The 21,580-nt window shown below is 35.1% G+C and overlaps 1 protein-coding gene across 2 annotated transcripts in view; it reads left to right on the top strand.

Annotated features, from left to right (window-relative positions):
• SMG1 (SMG1 nonsense mediated mRNA decay associated PI3K related kinase) overlaps window positions 1–21,580 on the top strand; it is a 62,149-nt gene that overhangs the window by 14,747 nt on the left and 25,822 nt on the right. For both annotated transcript variants that reach the window (XM_085237303.1, XM_085237302.1), the window contains 26 exons: window positions 710–846; window positions 3,377–3,435; window positions 4,187–4,400; window positions 5,181–5,306; window positions 5,412–5,484; window positions 5,892–5,989; window positions 7,514–7,687; window positions 8,737–8,961; window positions 9,596–9,697; window positions 10,078–10,347; window positions 10,763–10,893; window positions 11,295–11,456; window positions 11,902–12,020; window positions 12,749–12,836; window positions 12,923–13,024; window positions 13,429–13,569; window positions 13,871–14,070; window positions 14,344–14,540; window positions 15,256–15,423; window positions 16,218–16,372; window positions 17,372–17,517; window positions 18,178–18,379; window positions 19,296–19,405; window positions 19,703–19,850; window positions 20,190–20,349; window positions 21,193–21,313. In XM_085237303.1, coding sequence (XP_085093429.1) covers window positions 710–846; window positions 3,377–3,435; window positions 4,187–4,400; window positions 5,181–5,306; window positions 5,412–5,484; window positions 5,892–5,989; window positions 7,514–7,687; window positions 8,737–8,961; window positions 9,596–9,697; window positions 10,078–10,347; window positions 10,763–10,893; window positions 11,295–11,456; window positions 11,902–12,020; window positions 12,749–12,836; window positions 12,923–13,024; window positions 13,429–13,569; window positions 13,871–14,070; window positions 14,344–14,540; window positions 15,256–15,423; window positions 16,218–16,372; window positions 17,372–17,517; window positions 18,178–18,379; window positions 19,296–19,405; window positions 19,703–19,850; window positions 20,190–20,349; window positions 21,193–21,313 — 3,828 coding nt within the window. The remainder of the gene's footprint in view (window positions 1–709; window positions 847–3,376; window positions 3,436–4,186; window positions 4,401–5,180; window positions 5,307–5,411; window positions 5,485–5,891; window positions 5,990–7,513; window positions 7,688–8,736; window positions 8,962–9,595; window positions 9,698–10,077; window positions 10,348–10,762; window positions 10,894–11,294; window positions 11,457–11,901; window positions 12,021–12,748; window positions 12,837–12,922; window positions 13,025–13,428; window positions 13,570–13,870; window positions 14,071–14,343; window positions 14,541–15,255; window positions 15,424–16,217; window positions 16,373–17,371; window positions 17,518–18,177; window positions 18,380–19,295; window positions 19,406–19,702; window positions 19,851–20,189; window positions 20,350–21,192; window positions 21,314–21,580) is intronic.

Below are 21,580 nucleotides of genomic sequence, written 5' to 3'. Positions count from 1 at the left end.
GTTTGCAAAGCCTCCACAATCTTTCAGAATGTCAGGTGTCTTCAAAGTTCATTTCTGAAACTAATGCCTGGTGAAAAACAGGTTATCAAAGCTGATTTTATTTATACTCTATTTTAAAATTCAGAAAATAGATACGTTCCTCAACAGAACAAGCGTACCTTTTTTCTTTTTCAAAGCAGAACTTTGCTAGCTATTAGGCTAACTGTAATTGTTCTTGTGCCAAAGTGACTGAGAATACTGTTTCTTGGTATTTTTTGAGCTTAAATCTGGTTCTTTGCTTCAAGAAACAGGTTTTTTTTAATAAAGATTTGCTTTAAATATCATTTGTTGAACTGTTTTGTTCAGTCAGAAATCTTAGTTAACCTTGTGTCAAAACTTTTAATTAAAAAGAAATAATAATATGTATATTTTCACTTATATGTAAGAGGCAACTAAATCCAGGATTATGTTTAAAAGTAAAACCAAGTTTTGCTTAGTTGTGGAAGGGTTCTACCCGGATACTAGTCTGGCTACTGGAAGATATAAGGTATTTTGGTAGCTGAATTGGATTCTGTGTTTTCTCCATATCAAGATGTTTATTTTTAACTTTTTTCCACAAATTACTATTAAGACTTTTTGAGTATGCAAATACTTATTTCAGGCTATGTGTCTTACTGATAAAACATTGTAGAGAGAAGAAATAATGGCCTTTTCTGTTTTTTTGTTTCAGAGCGATCGTTGTCTTATTCTGATGAGTCTCGACTGTCAAATCTTCTTCGGAGGATTACTCGGGAAGACGACAGAGACCGAAGACTGGCTACTGTAAAGCAACTGAAAGAATTCATTCAGCAACCAGAAAACAAACTGGTAAGTAGTCGTTACTCTTCTGTAGCACTGGAGCATTTTTCTTTTCATAAAACTGCCTTTCAAAAAAAAAAAAAAATTGGTATTGAAATCTGGGGAGTATATCTTACCTACAGCAAAGGAAAGTGTGTTTCTGGATTTTCAGTTCTTTCTCTGTCATTCAGGAAGCTTTCCACTGCTTGATTACTGAATTGTAGTTTTTTGACTTTTTTTTTTAAATATCCTTCAGTTCCTTTAGCAAAGAAATAAGGAAAAAGCAAACCAAACATGTTTCCATCTTGTTCAATAACCATTTCTGGATTTTAAATGAAAAATGTGCATATATTTTTACAGTTGTCTGCGTAACTCATCTTAAAGCTACTAAGCTTTCTGGTTAAGTATATACAAATACTAAATTATGGAATAAGTACACGGTATCTTATCCAGGAGCCTTTTATCCCCATTTGGATTGCGTAGTATCCTCAGACGACTATCAGTGTTTCCTTCAATAGCTCTCTGTGTGCTGGGCAAGGAAGAAGTGATAGTCTGATCCTTTGGAGTAGACGTGACAGGAGGTTTTTGGAAGGATGGCTCTCTTGAGAAGAAGAGTGGGCAATAGTTAAAATGTTTTATTTCCATGGCCTACGTTTATGGAAGGAGTCTTGTTATAACAAGTCTTTTAGTAATTTGCACTTTAATCTGAATCTCACCTGGAATACAATTGCTCAAAGCCGTTGACTCAGTCTTTGTACCATAAAGGGTAAATTCAGAGAGCATGAGATGTAGGCAGTGCTGTTATGCTGTAATATTTTCTCCATAACTTCGCTCAGTAGGAATAGTTTGTGACACACTCAGTGGTTGCTCATAACTCTGAAGTGAATAGGTTTCATATTGCTTTGAGATCTTTTTGATAATCCAAAGCATGTTGATAGTTATTTTAAATCCGCTGTTGTAGTGGCAGCACGTGTTTGGTTTTCATTTACTAGGCTAAAATCTGATGGAAAAGAAATTTCTTTTTTAATCTGGTTTCTGCATTTCTGTAAGCAGATTTTTTTTTCTGGGAAAATGGTAGTATCACTACTAAACTGTCTGTTGTGTGTAATTTTTTTGGTCTGGGCTTCATCAAGGCTTTGGTACAAGAAATGCTTTGCTTCCATTGAGTGGCTGTTGGACAGAGGGATGATCTCTGACACTAAGAATTGAGAGATTTGGTGTTTGGTTTTGGTTTGATAGACAGTGAATTTGTCAATATTTACATGCTCCTCTCACTTCTATGCTTCTCTTTCTACATAAATGTGACAGTTGCAGCCCTTATTTTTCAGTAATTGATATATATTTCTTTTGCCATCTGTTTTTGAAATGTGCAAGATTTTATGTCTGTAGGTATTACAAATTAACTGCAGTGTCTTGTGAAAACAATTGCTTGTAACAGGGTTTTGCTTTTCAGTTACCTTAATTATAGCCATCATCTTATTAGATACTGGTAAATGTTGGCAACTTAAGGAAGCTATGAATCCTTCATCAAGCATCTGAAGAGAAGCATAGCGTGCTCTTTGGAAGAAACATGATAGAACATTCTGGGTGGTGAATATATATTTCAAGTCCTTTAAACTTGAAAGGGATCCCACAATTATTCAGCATTGTTCAAAATGAGAAAAGCACCTCGTATTTGGATCCTCTTTTGTGGAATTAGGAATAAAATAAGTCTTTTTTTTTTTTCCATTAGGTCTTTGGTATTTGTTCTAAAATGAGTTTCTGAACTCTAAAATTGTCAAGTGTTTCTTAAGGGTTCAAGGGAACTCCTTCAAGGGAAACTTTCTCTTCTCCCAGCTAGCAAACAGAAATAAGATTGGATTTCAAGTGATCTCTCCAATATTGAACATAAAATTTTATAAAGTATGATTCTTAACCTAGCTGTCCCTCTTGCAGTTCTTTACATCATTAAATGTAGTTTAACAGAGATCTTGTTGGTCTTTGGGTTGAAATGTAGGTGCGTTGAACAAAGTGTAGTAATAAAAATAACTTGGCAGTGCCCTTGCCATGGAATGGCAATTTATAAATTGCATGGGTATCTTTTTCCCTTTTGCTGTAGCCTCTTTTGCGGATATCAGGCACGTTTTTCAAATGTTTACATTGTCAAAGAATTTAATTCTCCAGACTATTACTGATCAGTTAAATATTGTGCTGCTGTACTCACTTATAAAGGTAGGACCCTAGGTCTTCAGTAGCCACTACTGATGGGCTGAATGGTGAGTTTCACATCTATGATGTAATGTCATCAGCTAGAACTAAATATAGAATGGGGCTTGACTGGAGGCTGCCAGTGTATTTTTATGGTTACTGTAAATAAATATGAAATATAACATGTGGGATAATATTTCAGTATTGCTTAATATAGTTCCTGCTAGTCTGCAGAGGCCATGAAATTGTAATAGCATTCTATTGGCAAATGTAATTGCCAGGGATGTTCTTAATGTGGATGTAAACAGGACCCAGTTTGCAGAGTTATTGTGGCATTATTATATTTATGCCTTTTATGTATTCTGTGTTATAGGTACTAGTTAAACAACTGGATAATATCCTGACTGCCATTCATGATGTACTCAATGAAAGGTAAACAAGAAAAACTAAGCAGTTTAAAGGTTTTAAAGAAGAACAGTGATGTTCGGTTTATTGTTTTGAGTATAGAAACACCGTAGCATGAAGGAAAGGTTGAAAGAAATTCACTTAATTTGCATGGATATGACAAATAGTATTAAAAGGATGGAGCACGAGGACAGCTAAGACTCTTAAGCATGTCAGTAGTGCTTTTAGGCTGTCCAGAGTACACTTCACAGAGAGAATTTTAATCTATATGGCTTTTATGTTGTAGGTGGTGTGAATTCTGTCTCAGCTACATTTAATTGGTTAGACATAGTATCGTGTTGCTGTGCTTATCTGGCTTTCACATTTAGCTTTGTTTTTTACAACCTGATTTGCTTTGTCTCCATGCAAGTAGGAACATATGCAGAGGAAGCATAAGAGTGTGTAGGCATTTGGGTGTTTAGTTCAATGCTGCTACCTAAAATTAGCTCTGTGTTAAGAATATTCTTTCTCGAACATCATGTTGCAAGTCGATTGGCCAATATATTGTATTCTTTTATTTAAATTGATTTATTTCATAGAAATACTTCATAGAAAATGTATTACCTGTTATTAATGGCCATTTCAACCTTATGATCGTTATTGCAAATAAGTAGGAGGGGAGCTCATTTGTGCATATATTTTTCTATTTCAGAAAAATGTTGAATCTTTTCTTGGTTTCTTTTGTTGTGCTTTAACATCTGGAGACTCCACATTTCTTTTTTTCTCCCCCAAAATGCAGTAGCAAATTGCTTCAAGAATTGAGACAGGAAGGAGCTTGCTGTCTTGGCCTTCTTTGTGCTTCTTTAAGCTATGAGGCTGAGAAGATCTTTAAATGGATTTTTAGCAAATTCAGCTTATCCACAAAAGATGAAGTTAAACTTCTTTATTTGTGTGCAACCTACAAAGCACTGGAGACTGTAGGAGAAAAGAAAGCCTTTTCATCTTTAATGCAGGTAAGGCTGCAAGTTAAAACAGGAATATTAAGACTTCCAGTGCAATGCGTGAATTAATGTTTAAATTAGAATGACCAATATGTAATTCTATGTTGACATAATAAGTAAGCACAATTAAAAGTGGGAGGGGACTTTGTATGAAATTCTTTGGTACTGATTTTGTTAGAAGAAAATGTCAAGAAAATGTCTTTGTATGATAGTGGCATCAAAAAAAAATGTACTTATTAGGGTGTATTGCAAATCCAAAGTGAAAAATCTTGTTGAGAGCAAAACAACTTAACCCAAGCAAACAGTGCACATAGCCTGATCTGTGGATTGCTTTGATGTGCCACCTTCTCTCTGTAATGTCAAATTTGAATTTTAATGGTATTTGAGACAGAATAGAATGTGTGCAGACAAACTTGATCCCTTGGTTCAAGTTCCAGGGTCTTATTTTGGGTGTAGAGTAAAAGCATTTATGTCTCCATTTGGTTTCTGTTTTATGGAACCTAAAAGCTTTCAGCAGGAGAAATAAACCTAGAGCAACTAGTTGCACCTTGGCTAAACAGTTGAAGAAAAACTGTCCTTAAACTTTAAAGTTGTTATATCTCAAGCAAATACCCAGTTGAAATAGGTCTTTTGAAGCCACTTCTGTGGAGCTTTTTAGTGTTTTCCTCCCAGCAGATGTGTTGAGAAGCTTAACTCAAAGCAGCTCACTGAAAACCTGTCTTTATATTCTAGCTGTTTCATGGGCTGTGTTAATGAAGTGAAATGTCTAGTAGTGTTGCTTTATTTTTTCAGCTTGTAATGACCAGCCTACAGTCCATTCTAGAAAATGTGGATACACCAGAGTTACTGTGTAAATGTGTCAAGTGCATTCTTCTGTTGTCCCGATGTTATCCGCACATCTTCAGCACCAATTTTCGGGTAAGCTTAATTTGTTCTGTATTTTTTTCTCTCAGGTAGAAAAGTTGCTGTAATATATTGAGTAACTTTTTTTCCCTTCTGTTTTCCCCTAAAATTTCTTTACAGGACACAGTGGACATACTGGTTGGGTGGCATATAGATCACACTCAGAAACCTTCATTGACTCAACAGGTGTCTGGTGAGTTTGGCTGAAGGGCTGCAGATATCCATTCTGGCTTGCAGTAACTGGGGTGGGAGGTTACACTAATCTGGTTCTACTAAAGTGGAAGATGACAAAATGAAAATGAGTTTCTGACTCTGCAATGAGATATTTTGTTCCTAATTTTGAAATTTTTTTGCCATTTTATGGTATGCGTGGAAAGGTGGGACACTTTAGACTGTATTTAAGCATCAGTTAATTCGTGGAACTCCTTAACAGTTAGTAGGTTTATGAATTTTAATTCTCAAAAATTAAGTTACTAAAGATAAAATGTCTTTTATATACCTAAACAAACTGTTGTGGGATAGATGCTTTAGTTTACAAAAATCTCTTTTTTGTTCATTAACTAGTTCCTTTGTTTTAATTGGCCTGGTATTTTTATGTAGGATGGCTGCAAAGCTTGGAGCCCTTTTGGGTGGCTGATCTTACTTTTTCTACCACGCTCTTGGGTCAGTTTTTAGAAGATATGGAAGCTTATGCTGAGGTAAATAAGGCTTGATTGTATATGCCAGAATTAACTGTTACAGATTTTATTAAAACATACACAGCTTTGTTTAGGCATGTATTACCCTTGTAGAAAATAAAAATTATAGGGTTTTCATGGGGAAAAGAGGGTCAGATTGCGGAGTATATATTCAAGTTAATGGGAAGACAATTGTAGAGTGCTCATGGACTACTTGGACTACAATCGTAGCCAGGCTATCAGCCCTTGTCATTAAGAATATCATGTTATAATAAAATTATCAAAAGAGGACTCCCTTTATTTTTAAAATGCTGCAGTAAAGACATTTTTAGTATTTTTCCTTATTTTCTTTTTGTCCAACGTTGGTGTGTTTTGGTAGAGGCTATTAAGAGGGGAGATGCTTAATGTTTCCATAGATTAATGGTAAATGTCTTTTTAAACAAAGTAACAGGATACATTCTGTAGAAAATAATGTAGCGAGAGGTTTAGCTCCTATTAGAAAACTAGAGCATAATGATTTAACTTCTCTTTGACACTGTAACCTTTGCTTGTTAATACAGCATAGAGTTTTTCTGAAGCTGTCATTAGACGAAGAGTTTTTGGCTCCTGTACATTTTTGTAACTAGATTGTGCTGTAGCCTACATGGCAATTCTGCTAGCACTGCATTAACTTGCATGCAGATTCTATAGGTAAGGTTGTACTTCCTACACAATCTGTTTAACTCAAAGCAGAATAAATCATTCAGTTCTATTAGCATACTTACGTGTATGCTTATACTTGCAATGGTACAACTCCAGCATTCACACATCTCTTTGGCCCTCTTCTGCCCACAGAAACTTGCACTGCTGTAACTATAGGCACATGATTGAAACTATTAAGCTAGCACTGTAGGTTAATGCTTAGCAGCTGATCTGCTGAACTGGACGGTTTGCATACTACTAGTCGTGGAAGAGCCCTGAGATAACATGTTAATTTAAGTTGTGGGGAAGGTGATTCAGGCTAGTGTGTTCAGTCTTGCCGTGGGGCAGACCAAGGCTATATGTGTACTGCTGAGATCAGCACTGGGAAGGCTCCCAGGTACTGCTGCCAGCTGGCATGGAATAGCCTGCTGGCCAAATCAGTCTGCAGATAAAGGTAGCTGTGTAAACAGTGTGGTGGGGGTGGCCACCTGGACATCCTGATGCCAGGCTGTGGCTAGAAGTTGTTTGGGATGGTGGTATGAAGGAACCTGCTGAAGCAGTGCTGCATGTCATGTTCCAGAGACCAGAAGCATTATGAGGCTGTGTTTTGATTTTCAAGGTGCAGTCTGAGAGTACTGTATTGTAGTGGCTAAGCTATGGAATGGCGTTTAATTACTATTCAGTGACTTGCATATCTTTGCGTGCCTATATCCTGTCTTTGCAAAATTAAGTACAGAGGATAAATACATCTAAAGCTGTATATGTTTGGAAACTTGCTACGATTAGTTTTAATATCAAATTTTGGTCTTTATGTATTTTAACTGTTAGTAATGTGTCCTGACATACAAAACCTGTGCACTGCAGGACCTCAGCCATGTGGCTTCTGGGGAGTCCCTAGATGAAGATATTCCTCCTCCCTCTGTATCACTACCTAAACTGGCTGCACTTCTTCGAGTTTTCAGTACTGTGGTGAGAAGTATTGGGGAGCGCTTCAGCCCAATTAGAGGACCACCAATTACAGAAGCATACGTAACTGATGTAAGAATTGAAGCTTTTGCTTTTCTTCATTGCTGACGTGATTTATTATCATGTAGTGACAGTTTTTTGATTGATAAATATATGCTAAACTTGAATCAAATGTATTCCTCTAAAGAATTATACTGCAAGAATTTTATTAAATGTTGAGGTACATTGTGGCAATGTCATATTGGAAGCCTATGCAACAGATGTGAATGGTGAATGGTTTCTTGTAGGCAATTGATTTCATGCAGTTAGATTTGTCTGTTAGCTTTTTATTACTGTGCAGTTACCATTTGTTCCAATTGTTATGGTGTTATAAAATCTGAACTCAAAGTGTGTGGTTTATGAAGTGTAGTTTTTACATTATTTGTGCTGAAGGTACATCTAAGTAAAATATGATAGCAAAGTTCACTTGTTCTATATAGGACTTCATACGTGGTTAGTATAATACAGTGCAACATGAGAACTAGCTGCTATACTTCTGTGTCATGACCAGTAGAGGGTGTGAATGACATTAAGACAAAGATTGCACAAGATAAAAATATCTGTAGTCAACATTGTGTTGTTGCGTGAGCTGCACAACTGGAATTTGTGCTCCTCCAGAGTTTTGTTAGGGACAGAACAACTTCTCAAATAAATAACAGTATTGATTTCCCAATTAAAGCCAAGAAAGTTGTGTAACTTGTCTTACATCACAGGAATCCTCTGCAGATTAAATTTCAGAAAGAAATTTAGTCTGTCTTTTAGGAAAGAACAGGAGTTCTGTTGTTATCAGTTGTAGAATGGACGTCTGAATAGTGGATTTGAGTTTTCTAGGTCCATTCAGGCTTTTAGCTGATAAGAAGCAAGCAATCAGGAGTTTATTTCTCTTCTTATACCTGTAATGCAATGCAATGCCATGATATATGTGATTCAGAAAAAATATTCTTTTGAGAGAGTATACCATGATGCAGAGTATGTTAAGGGGTAGAACATCAAATGGATGCAAGTATAATTAAATAACATACAGTTCTTGTATTTTTTTGTTTTGAAATGGATTAATATAGATGTTTCTCTTAACTTTCCAGGTTCTCTACAGAGTAATGAGATGTGTGACTGCAGCAAACCAAGTATTCTTTTCAGAAGCAGTACTCACAGCTGCCAATGAGTGTGTTGGTGTTTTACTTGGCAGTCTGGATCCAAGTATGACCATACACTGTGACATGGTTATCACATATGGATTGGATCAAATGGAAAATTGTCAGACTTGTGGCACTGATTATATCATTTCAGTCCTGAATCTGTTGACGCTGGTGTGTACATGTTATTTTGTTTTTCCCATGAGAAAATAGTGTTTTTTTTAAAGGTAGAATGCTTTTTTCTGTCTGTGAGAGATGTATGCTTAAAACTCTGCTTTTCCTGACCACAAGCAAGAAATTCTACTACTAGTATTCATTCCTGGAAAGCCTATATTGCTAGCTTGTTTTTAGTTGCTAGCTTGTGCTTTTAGTTTTAGCCTGAGTGTTGTTTTTATTTTGTTGGTTTCTTTGTCTTGCTTGACTGTTGGTCTCTGCAGTTGATGCCACCAGAGTTTTAGTGTTTAATATTCTCAGTTTTTCTATTGAATATCTGCTTATGCCATCACCTGGGAAATCAGAATTCTTCAAAATGTAGCTCTTAGAGCACAAGTTTTTAAACTCCTATGGATACAGGTTGATGGAGCAATTTTTTCTCAGCTATTCTGTCAAAGCCTCAAAATAACTAATTCTTTGCATGGATTTGGGAGAGCAAATACCAAATATTTGTGTTCGTGGGAAACTTTTAAATATACTGTATGCAAGATAGAAAAAGTGTTTTGATTAATCTTTTGTAATTTATTGCAATATAATTAGATTAAAGGTATTTATTTAGAAATTTGTTAAAGACTTGTTTTGTTTTTATCTCCAGATTGTTGAACAAATAAATACAAAACTACCATCATCATTTGTAGAGAAATTATTTATTCCAGAGTCTAAACTGCTTGTACTTCGTTATCATAAGGAAAAAGAGGTAAGAGAAGTGTCTCTGCAGGTGTGTTACTACAGCCTTCTTACACGTGTAAAGGGTGTAAAATGCATTTCATTTTAAATAAGCTATAAGAAAGCATATGTAGCTAGTTTGTGGTTTTGGTGTTTAGACTCAGTGTGTGTGTTTGCAAATTCTCTGCCTGGTATGACAAGGAAGTGCTTAGTGTGGCTTTCATAGTCAGTGTGCATTATGTGAGTGGTCTAGAAAACAATCTACAGGCTGTGGGTGATGCTTAATTGCAGAAAACTGAAGATTAGGTATGAATATTGAGACTAAGTTATCCAGCTTTTAGTTCTGCAGTGGTAACTAATTTCATTTTGATTACACACTAATAGTTTACTTCTTTATTTTATACCACCAAGGTTGTTGCAGCAGCCCATGCTGTGTATCAGGCAGTACTGAGCCTGAAGAACATTCCTGTTTTGGAGACTGCTTACAGGTTGATTCTAGGAGAAATGACCTGTGCTCTAAACAGTCTTCTCTATAGTTTACATCTTCCCGAGGCCTGTTCTGAAATCCAGCATGACTCTTTCAAGAAGCATGTATTCACTGTGGAAAATGCAAAGTTTGTTGTTATATTTGACCTCAGTGCCCTAAGTACTATTGGAAATGCTAAGAACTCATTAATTGGGGTGAGTAAAGATCATATAGATAAAGTCTGTGCAATTTTAACTTTGTGCATAATGAGAAGTGGTTTCTAAGGTAGAATGTCTTAGCAGGGTTATTCCTGAATTGAAGCCGTTGCTGTCAGAACAATTCTGCTTTTTGAAAACTGTCAGATAAAAGCAGTGTGTCTGCTGATAGTGTATCAGCTGTGTGAAAATACTTGTTATGGGTTATTCTAAGTAAGCATAAACTACTTTTAACAAATCATTTAAAAAGGGGGAAGAAATCAGTTATGATCAATATCAGTAAAATTAATGGAGTTGTAAAGTACTGTTTTCCATGGGAACAAGTGAAACAATAGTTAGCTGTATGGAAGGCTACACTTGAAAATTGAATCCTATTTATTATGTTTCTGTGCTTATGTTACAATTTTTTTTATAGATGTGGGCCCTTTCACCAACTGTGTTTGCACTACTGAGTAAAAATCTGATGATTGTTCATGGTGACATAGCAGTTCATTTTCCTGCTGTCCAGTATGCAGTACTCTATACGTTGTATTCACATTGTTCCAGGTAAGGAGACTCATCAGTAGTAGTTCATCAGTATTTTAAGAGCACTAGGATGAGTTGATTTGAATGGAAAAAATATGGGATGGAGGAATGTATTTAATAGGATTTAACAATTAAAGTTTTGCCCAACATACTCTGATCAGTTTTAATTGAATAAATTGTAGGGAGCCTGCATCTCAGCTAGCAAAGCATGCTCTGACTTAAAATTTGACATTTAATTTGGAGGAGGATTAGGAGTCTTGAGTTTGAGTAGAGGAAAGTGAGGAAGAAAATGTTTGGGTTTTGACATTATATGTAGTCATGTGACATTATAATCATATCAACTTCTGCTTGCTTTCTTTTTGTTTCTTATATACTGTAAGAAAGTTTTTTTTTTTCTTTAATTTTCTTGCCTTGCCTTTCAGACATGACCATTTTATATCCAGTAGCCTCAGTTCTTCCTCTCCTTCCCTGTTTGATGGTGCAGTTATTAGTACTGTAACCACAGCAACAAAAAAACATTTCTCAATCATATTGAACCTTTTGGGGCTACTGCTGAAGAAGGATAACCTTACTCAAGATACCAGGTAACTGTCGCTTTCTTATTAACCAGGAAATGTCTTCTCCCAGTAGAAGGACTTAATTTGGAAAATGGGATTTATTTTCTTCAGTAAAATGTGGTGTAACTTTAACCAGTGAGATGCTTGTTTTTTTATGAAACAATAATGGAGCATATGTGGGAAAAGTAGCTGCTCACTTTTACGCATGAAAATTAAATTGAAACCATCATAAGATCTATACATTAAAATCAGAGCTGCCAAACTTCACTGAAAAAAGGATTTTGCTAATTGAAAGTACCCTACCAAGATGTTGTGAAATCTAAGGATGATCTTAATGTTACAAAACCTTTTAAATAAAAGAGGAGAACTGTGGTATGATGTTGATCTGTAACATGAAGTAATTTAAGTTGTACTGAAATGTATTTTTGTGATGGTATGGAGTAACTAATAGTTTTGGTTTTCTTTTTTGAAGGAAACTGCTTATGACATGGGCTTTGGAAGTGGCTGTTCTGATGAAAAAATCAGAGACATATGCACCCTTATTTTCTCTCCCATCTTTCCATAAGTTTTGCAAAGGACTTTTAGCAAACAGTAAGATTTTATTCATTGACTGTCTCTTATATGCCATAATTACATACAGAAGTTCCTTTTACATATCATGGTTAACTGTAACTGTGATTGTTCTACTTTTAGAAGTGCTTCTAGTCTTTATTACATGAAAACTTGCACCCTGTCCTTTTTTCACCAACACATCCCTTGTCATGACTTAAGCAAACAGTCATTTTCTTAAAATAATACTTCATGGATGTGATGGTAATCTACATAAAACAGCAGCAATGTCCTAATTCTACAAGTATGATGTGTATGTGTATTATTTGACTAAGAAGCAGCAGAACAATTCCATAACATGATATATTGTTCTGGACTTTAGAATAATCTGGAAATTGAGTTATGGGAACAAGTGCTTCTGGTAGCTTAGTACTAGCAAGAGAACTATGTTTCCAAGATCAGGAGTTGCTAACTTTAATATCTTCTTACTGGAAATAAATAGCATATGCCAATGAATGGAGGCCATACCATAATTAGCTGAACAGAGGTCAGAAAAGGCCACACAAATGACAAGCGAGGCAAGTGACTCCCTATTACAAAGTCTTTATCTGACACGGTAAAACTACCCAACTAAATAAAAACAGAAATAAGGCATAAAGCCTTTGTATAATAGCTGTTCTGTAAAAATATGTAGATGGTCTGCAGCAACTAGAGTAATATGTCAGTTATCTGTTTCTAGCAACAGTAACTTTTTCAATTCCTTAATTTAGCCCTTCTGGAAGATGTGAATATTTGTCTTCAAGCATGTAGCAGCCTCCATGCCCTGTCCTCCTCCCTACCAGATGACCTTTTACAAAGGTACTTGCACGCATTATATATGTTATTTGAATTATGCTGTTTATGGAAATGTTAAGACTTTTTTTTCCACCCACTTTTTGTTGCAGATGTGTTGATGTGTGTCGTGTTCAACTAGTTCATAGTGGTGCTCGTGTAAGGCAGACTTTTGGAAAACTTCTGAAGTCAATTCCCTTAGATGTGGTGTTGAGGTAAGTTCTTCAGATTAACTCCATGTAGAGAGCAGTTTTCTTTCTTTCTTAAAATACTTTCTGTGAAATGAAAAATAATGCTTAATGGATGTTACCACATTTTTTTTCTCTCTTCTACTGTGTGATTTAAAATCACTGCTCGTAAACTAGTATAAGTATGAATAAACTTCATAAGCTATGCAGCACTTCTTGAAACAAATTATGACTACTTCTAAGGTCCGTGTTATCCAGAGCTTCAGCAGTATTTTATCCTACTCTTATTATAAAGAATTAAACTGTTAAAGTGTGTTGTCTTATTTCCAAAGAGTATGTTAATTTCCTCTCATTGTATGTGTATAAATATATTTATATATTCTTCCTGATTTATTCAATTACGTGACTTTTTTCTCCCACTGTTCCTGCAGTAACCGTACCCACACAGAAATACAAGAAATTTCTTTGGCTATAAGAAGTCATATGAGCAAAGCTCCAAGTAATACATTCCACCCACAGGATTTCTCTGATGTCATTAGTTTTATTTTGTATGGAAGCACTCATCGAACTGGGTAAGAACTTCTTTTTAAAACTGAAATTAATTGATGCTGAATAGATAGTGAAGAATTTCAAACTCTGTCTAGTTTAAAACTTGTAACTATTTTCTTACATTGTTTTTACCTTCAGTCTTTTTTCTTATGGTTCCTTTCAAGTGTTTATAAGTATCCTCAAATACACGTATTTACATCATGCATGTAGCTGCTGAAAATAATCTCATGAGAGATTTGATTGAGAGAAATAAGTAGCTGGCATGTGAGCATTATAATCTCGTTACTGTATGAACTTGTGTTATGTACTGATGTTTTCTTTCAGGAAAGATAATTGGCTGGAAAGGTTGTTCTATAGCTGTCAAAGGCTGGATAAACGAGATAAACCAACCATCCCTCGTAATCTGTTGAAGACTGATGCTGTTCTCTGGCAATGGGCCGTATGGGAAGCAGCTCAGTTTACTGTTCTTTCTAAGCTGAGAACTCCCCTGGGTAGAGCCCAAGATACATTTCAAACAATTGAAGGTAACGTAAAGATTCTTTTTTCATAGGATTTTTTATAAGTTTGTGTGGATAAGAAATTCATGTCCAAGGCAAGAAACACATAATGGTTTTATTTTTCAGTGATAATAGATGTTAATAGATTTTAACATCTAAGACGCCAAGAAAAGCAGAATAGCAGTTGCATAATTATGATTTTTGAGAGATTTTGTTTTAGCATTGTTGTCTCTTGGCATGTTGATTTAAAGCATTCTGGTGAATGTTTTTTTTTCTTCCATGTTTTGGTGGCATACGTAGGTATTATTAGGAGTCTTGCAGCGCATACGCTAAACCCTGATCAAGATGTTAGCCAGTGGACTACTGCAGACAATGATGAAGGACACAGCAGCAATCAACTTAGGCTTGTTCTCCTTCTACAGTATCTGGAGAACTTAGAAAAACTGATGTACAATGCTTATGAAGGATGTGCCAATGCCCTCACCTCTCCACCCAAGGTTTGTGTCTGTTACTAGAAACCATCTGTTGACTTGAAGAAAACAGGACTGTGTGGGTCTTAAATCTGTAACCTTTTGGATTATACAGCATTTAAGCACGTACTCTAATGAAACGTGAAAAGAATAGCTTCTAAAGCAAAGTTTGAGAATGTCAGGTTGTCTGGCTACGATGTAGTTTTTTCTTAGAAGATGGGGAGGGGGAGCTTATTTTTTTGGAGCATCAGCATGCATAGTGGTAGAGCAGTAAGCAAATCTGAGTACCAGATTTTTGTAGCTGTTGCTTGTCTATATGTTGTGAGCAGTCCTCTGCTGTTGTGATTATTTGAGGTCTCAGATTGCCTTTTGAAGAATTAAATATTTAAGATGCAGTTTTCTGTAGTTTTAGCTGCAAAATATCCTTCATTGTTGAAATAAGTTAATTACCAGACTTTGTTATTACAGTAATATGTAATTTAACCTTGAAGTGAATTAACATTTTCAGCTTACTAGTGTGCCAGATCAGCTGCATGCTGTACATGATTTCTGGGTACTTGTATTCACAACATTCAAAATGCAGATTTTTAACATGTTTCTTTACCTCTCAGTTGAAAATTCAGCCTCAGAGAAGAAACCTGTCATGACTTTAATTGTTTCTCATATTAAGCACTGAATGCAATTATTTTATTTGTATAAAGGACGGGGATGGTAAAATTGTTATCTTTTTCTGTCTTAAAAGGTTATCAGGACATTCTTTTATACTAATCGCCAGACGTGCCAAGATTGGCTGACAAGGATTAGACTTTCCATCATGAGAGTTGGACTGCTGGCAGGCCAGCCTGCTGTGACAGTCAGACATGGTTTTGATTTACTCACAGAAATGAAAACTAATAACAGTTTATCTCAGGTATTCTCTTTTAAAATTTTGTTGACTGTTGTAAAGAATATCCCTACTACGTCTTAAAATCTAAGCTAATGTAATCAGTGGTTGTTAAACCAAGTGTTTTAGAAGAGTAGCTTTTACATGAAAAGTGAGTCTTGAGGTTTATACTTCTCTATTGACGGATTTTTGTGGTTAGGTGATGCTGTGGATTGGAGATTACAGTGTACTTCCACATTTGGCCAAATAATGTATATAAGTGAATGCTATTTGAATTGAGCAGCTTTTGTTTAAGCAAAAGGCACTGCTTAAACCTTAAGAAACCTGCCGTTCTGTTCTATTAGCCTGAGGTTTGTGGCAGTGTCTGCCTTGTCACTGTGAGCAGGAGGGGCGTATCGCGAGGGATTTTTATCCTGCACGAAGTAACTGGCAGATAAACATAAGGGTGTGATGAGAGAATCAAACAGTTGCTTAAAGAATGTCAGTAATTTGGTTTGCTGAAACCTTTTAACTAAAGAGATTTGCTAGGTGTTTCTTACTCCTGCTTCTTTATGAATTCTTAGGTTTATTTTTATGTAACTGTAGACCACTATGTGTAGTGACTACAAGCTATTAACATTCAAGCTGGGAATTTGTGGCATGAATGCTTTCTTGAGTACCACTGCTTTTCCAAAGGCAGTGTTAATGGACAGATGAACAGAGTACTACACTCGTGTAGGCATATAATGAAGTACTGCTTTACTCTATACAAGCATTTAACGATGCATGCAACTCTTACTTCAATTGAGATTTGTTAAATAAAGGTTTTGGTTTGGTTTTAGGGAAATGAATTGGAAGTGACAATTATGATGCTGGTGGAAGCTTTATGTGAACTTCACTGCCCTGAGGCTATTCAGGGTATAGCTGTCTGGTCTTCTGCTGTAGTTGGGAAGAGTCTTACCTGGATCAACTCTGTAGCTCAGCAGGCAGAAGGGCGGTAAGTTTTTTGGTTTTTTTTTCCAGATAATTGAATGTTACAAATTTGGACTTTGTTTCTTCCTATTCATATTCCTACTATTTAATATATCAAGCATTTTTAAATATTTTAATTTTAGTTTATCTATGTTATCAGGATTTTAATATAAATGGTGTTCCTTTTTACTTAGTTTCTTCCACTTAACAATATTGTTTCAGTTTCTGTTGCCAAATATTGCTACAAATGTCTTTTATTTTACGTTCTGGCCAGTGACAAGATCTGAGTACTGGTCATGGTTTGCCAAGAGAAGTAATCCAAGGAAGATGCTTTGCACATTTATTTTTCAGTTTAGTTTTAGAAAAAATGGCTTTTATATCTGTTAAAGTAGAATCTTTGGCTACAGTTACTATTTGGTTGGTTGGTGTTCAACATAGCATGTGCCTGAATTGTAGTGATGCTGTCTCCTTAAAGCAGTATGTACTGTCTTCTGTATGAAATGAAAAATGGGCATTTTTTGATTAATTAGTTTGTCAGCAAAAGATTTAAAAAAAAAAAAAAACACCCAAGATTTTAATATTTATAACTATTTTCCCATTTTTGCAAGATTCTTTAAAATAGAATGCAGGATTGTAACAATACCTGAGGATTTGCTCAGAAATGTCAAACTTAGTATGTGAATTGTTTGTTCTAGACCCAGTTTTACAATTCTCAATTAAATATTTAACTCATTTACTTGCATTTGGGTGTGACAGCATGACAGTCAAATTTAAGTCTTGCATCTCCTTCAGCCTGGAATTGGTTTGAAGTTGGATTAAATCTAAATGGAAAAGCTTTAATACAATGCTAGAATCTAGAAATTCAACTCACAGACTTATTTTGATGTTAATCAATCTTTCTATTGCTGAAGATAAGAAATGAATATTTGGATTGTTGTAAAGAAGTGTTTGTTGCAAGTACACCACTTTACCAAAAAGAAAACTGATTCTGTAAAATGCTGACAAAAATATTAAACTATTTAAGGTTTGAAAAAGCAACTGCAGAGTACCAGGAGCACCTGTGTGCCATGACAGGAGTAGATTGCTGTATATCAGGCTTTGACAAAACCGTTCTGAAGTTGGCCAATTCCAACAGTGTGAATAACGCCAGCCCAAAGCACTCCTTGAATGGTCAGTACTTGTTGGTTTCTTCTGGAAAGTGTGCGTATGAAATTAGAATGTTTGTTTGTAATTATAGCATCTGATTCAAAATTAATTGACCTCTTTCTGCCTGCAGTTAAATTGAATCACTTAATGCCATTGAAATTAACATCACATATACATATGACAGTTTGCAGTATTGATGTCTAGCTGAATGAGATTAATAGGTAAAATATTTTGTATTTTAGTAGGTTAATCCTAAATTATTTATATCATCATAACTTAAGACGTAGTGTTTACTACATAAATGTATTATAGCTGCACAACTGATTAAAGGTTTTCTGAGCTGAGACTTTGCTTCATTTTTCTGTCTCATCTTTGATAAGAGAGATTCTTTGTTCCTAATTTAGTCCTGTTTTCCTATTTTGGAAAACTTCAGTCCATGTCTATAAAGAAGTTTCAAAACCTCCATTGAAAAGATCCTATATATTAATAAAAAAATAAAAGACCCAGCCAGGGGAAAACAAACCAAGCATTCTTCCTCCACTCTGTACTTCCTTAACTATTATGTAACAGTTGAAAAGAATGTTTCTTGAGTAAAGATGTGTTACATCTGAGCAATATAGTTATTATTTCAAAGCACATAAGTATATTTAGACGTACATGCTATTTTTTGTTGTTGTTACACAGGAGAAACTAGAAAAACCGTTCTGACTAAGCCAAGTGACTCTTCACCTGAGGTTATAAATTACTTGGGTAACAAGGCGTGTGAATGTTACATTTCAATTGCTGATTGGTCTGCTGTTCAGGAATGGCAAAATATGGTCCATGACTTGAAGAAAAGCACGAGTAATACCTCAATCAATCTGAAAGCGGATTTTAACTACATAAAGTAAGAATTTCATTCATCTATTCAGAAGTGTCTTAGATTGTTGAAGTTCTTGTGGATTTTAGTAATAATGTCATTGAAATAAAGGTGTGACAAGTCTTGATAAGTCTCCTCCTTAGGGGAGGAAAACATACTTATCTATATGGCCTGTAAATATCATAATTAACATTGTGGGTAGCTGCTGTGGCTTTCTGACTGTCGAGGTTTTTAAATGTTCAGGAAGAAAGTCTTTTAATTGAAAGCAGAAGTTAGCAAACTTAATCCGGTTCTGCTGGTAGAAGGTGAATCCTTTCACATGGTCAACTTCTTAAAATGCCTGTTGTGGTACAGTTTTTGAAACGTACTCTAATGTAAAAAGTATATTAATATATTAATGAGGTGGATTTAGTGGCATAAATGTTTTTGTTTTTAATAGAGTTTTGAATTCTAGCTTTTGTGTTTCTTAAGCCTTGATTGTCTGGTTCCTGAAAAATATTGGTGATGTTGAAGTAGACCTTCAAGCTTTAAAGGTCCTTTCATTTAATTTGTCAGCTTTTGATTACTTTCCATTCCTGTTCTATTGCAGTTAAGCTTAGCAAAATCCTGAAATTACTTGACTTGAAGTATTACTTGACTTGAAGAATTACTTGAAGTTCCATCCCAAAGCTTACTTTCTATGCATAAAGAAAAAAGTTGTTTTTGTTTTTAAATTCTTGCATAGTCAGACTTTCCATGATCAGGAAGAAATGGTTAGAAAAGTATTATTCATGATCTGTTAATACAAAAGCTTTGCAGCTGGAAATAATATATTCTCATTTATAAATGCTTTATTAAAACCTGGGGGTTTTGATAGTGTTTTTTTCCTGTTTGAATGAGAGAGATTTAGTTTCTGGAATGGAGCAGGAAATGTGAAAATAAACCTGTAAAAATTGAATTGCAGATCTCTGAGCAGCTTTGAGTCCGGTGAACTTACCGAATGCACTGAACAACTGGAATTATTACCAGGAGAAAATATCAACCTACTTGCAGGGGGATCCAAAGAAAAAATAGGTATGTTCAAATAAAAAATGACATTAGTTGAATTATAGAAGTAGATATTTTTCCATTTATCTGTGTGACAAACTGTAACTTCTGAATGCAGTTTGCCATGTTCGGACTGCCATGTAACTTTTATGAATTTAGCTTCAAAATGATTTGCAATGAGAATTAAAAAAAATAACCTGTAATATTTAAAAAGTCTTTTGTGGAGTTAGTGTGACCTAAGACCATTGCTTTCAAAAACTTGTTCTTAACGTGTGGTATTTGGAAATCCTACTTAGTTTCAATTTTTTTTTTTTCTCTTTGTAGACATGAAAAAGCTCCTTCCTAATATGCTAAGTCCTGACCCAAGGGAACTTCAAAAAGCAGTTGAAGTACAACTTCTGAGAAGTTCAGTGTGTCTGGCAACAGCTGTAAACCACATGGAACAGGAGCAAAAGTGGCAGTCAATATCTGAGTAAGTCACAGCATGTTATGAATGAGTGTAACTCACTGTGACAAGCTGTTCTAGTTTTTCAAATGAAACTTTGTGAACTGCATAATCTGTACTTCAGCATTTATAGTACTGTTGACTCCTAGCTTACTCTGTTAGGAGGTATAAGCTTACTCGGGGGACATGAATTGGTGTTTAACTTTAAAAGGCTGTTAGTTGAGTCAACATGTGACTTATTATGTTTTTGAATGATTTCTTGATCATCAATATGCCGATGTAGGAGTTGCTTTCTTCTTCAGTATTTTTGATACTGTTTTCTAATAAATAGTCCTGCTAATGAAAATAATTTAACTTTTATTTCAGAAATGTTATAAAATACTTAAAACAAACATCACGAATAGCTATTGGACCTTTAAGACTTTCCACGCTCACTGTGTCTCAGTCTTTACCAGTGTTGAGCACTCTTCAGTTGTATTGTTCTTCTGCTTTAGAAAACACTGTATCCAACAGGCTGACATCAGAGGTATGGCTGTTTGTTTCAATCAAATTTACATTCTACAGTTTTCTAATTCTGTAGCCATGTTATGAAGTATTGAATATAGGAGGTAGAACTAAAGAATCATTGAGTTTGGAGAAGACCTTCAAGATAATCAAGTCAAGATGTCAACTGGACTTGCAACTACTGCATCACTAAATCGTATCAGTTAATGCCACATCAACGCATCTGAGCTATATCTAGGGATGGGAACTCCACTGCTTCCTTGGCAGCCCAGTCCAGTGCTTGACCATCCCCTCCAAGAAGAAACTCCTCCTGGTATCTGGTCTAAATGTCCATGGCAGTTTGAGACTGTTTTCTTTGAACCATGTTAATCACACTGTAAAAAGGCTCTTCTAGTTTTCTAAAGTTCTTTGACCATGTTTTATTTTAAATTTACATTTCAGATGGATTTCTATAGTTCTAAGTACACCAGTTCTTTCAACATATCTTTGAAAAGCAATTTACAATAAAACTGCAATAACACCATGACAGTAACTTTCAAGTATTAAAAAAAAAACAAAAAAAAAAAACACCACAACACAATTAAAAACAGTGTCAAACTTTAGTGAGCACAGGTGACCTGTTTTTTTAAATAATGTGACTAGGAATGTTAGTGCTTGTTGGTGAGCTTGTTCTTATGGTTGTCCTCTCAAAATCAAGGATGTCTTCATAGGTCTACATAATACATATTTGCTTTTTAGTCATACAGTTTGACTACTAATACTAAGAATGCTTGCTTTTCAGTAAAGTAGTCTTTGCTTTTAATAAATGAAAACACTTCTTTATTAAGCTCTCTTGACAGCTGTACAACCTTCATGCCTCTTTCAGGACTGTCTTATACCTCTCTTCAATGATGCTTTGAGGTCATGTAAACAGCATGATGTGAGGCCGTGGATGCATGCACTGAGATACACAGTGTACCAGAATCAACTGATGGAAAAACTTAAAGGTATATAAGCTCTTATTTTAGTGCTAAAAATTGTTAAATACAGAATTTAAACTAAATTTTCATTAAAAGTGGGAGCTGCATCTTGTATTCCTAAGATTAGTTTTTAAATCCAAGGTTTTGTTTTTTAGATATTTTCCCATATCTAAGTGTTTCAATTCCACTGTAATGCAGACTGTTCTTAAGAAAAAGGAGAGTTCTAATCGCACTTCACTTGCTCATCTCATTGTACTTTATTTCATTTTTGAATGCTTCAGTACTTAAAAATGG

This window comes from Meleagris gallopavo, chromosome 16 (genome assembly GCF_905368555.1).
Source record: "Meleagris gallopavo chromosome 16, MGAL_WU_HG_1.1, whole genome shotgun sequence".
NCBI classification, from domain to species: Eukaryota; Metazoa; Chordata; class Aves; order Galliformes; family Phasianidae; genus Meleagris; species Meleagris gallopavo.
Note: the sequence above shows the minus strand (reverse complement) of the source record. Positions and strands in the feature narration are given on the sequence as shown.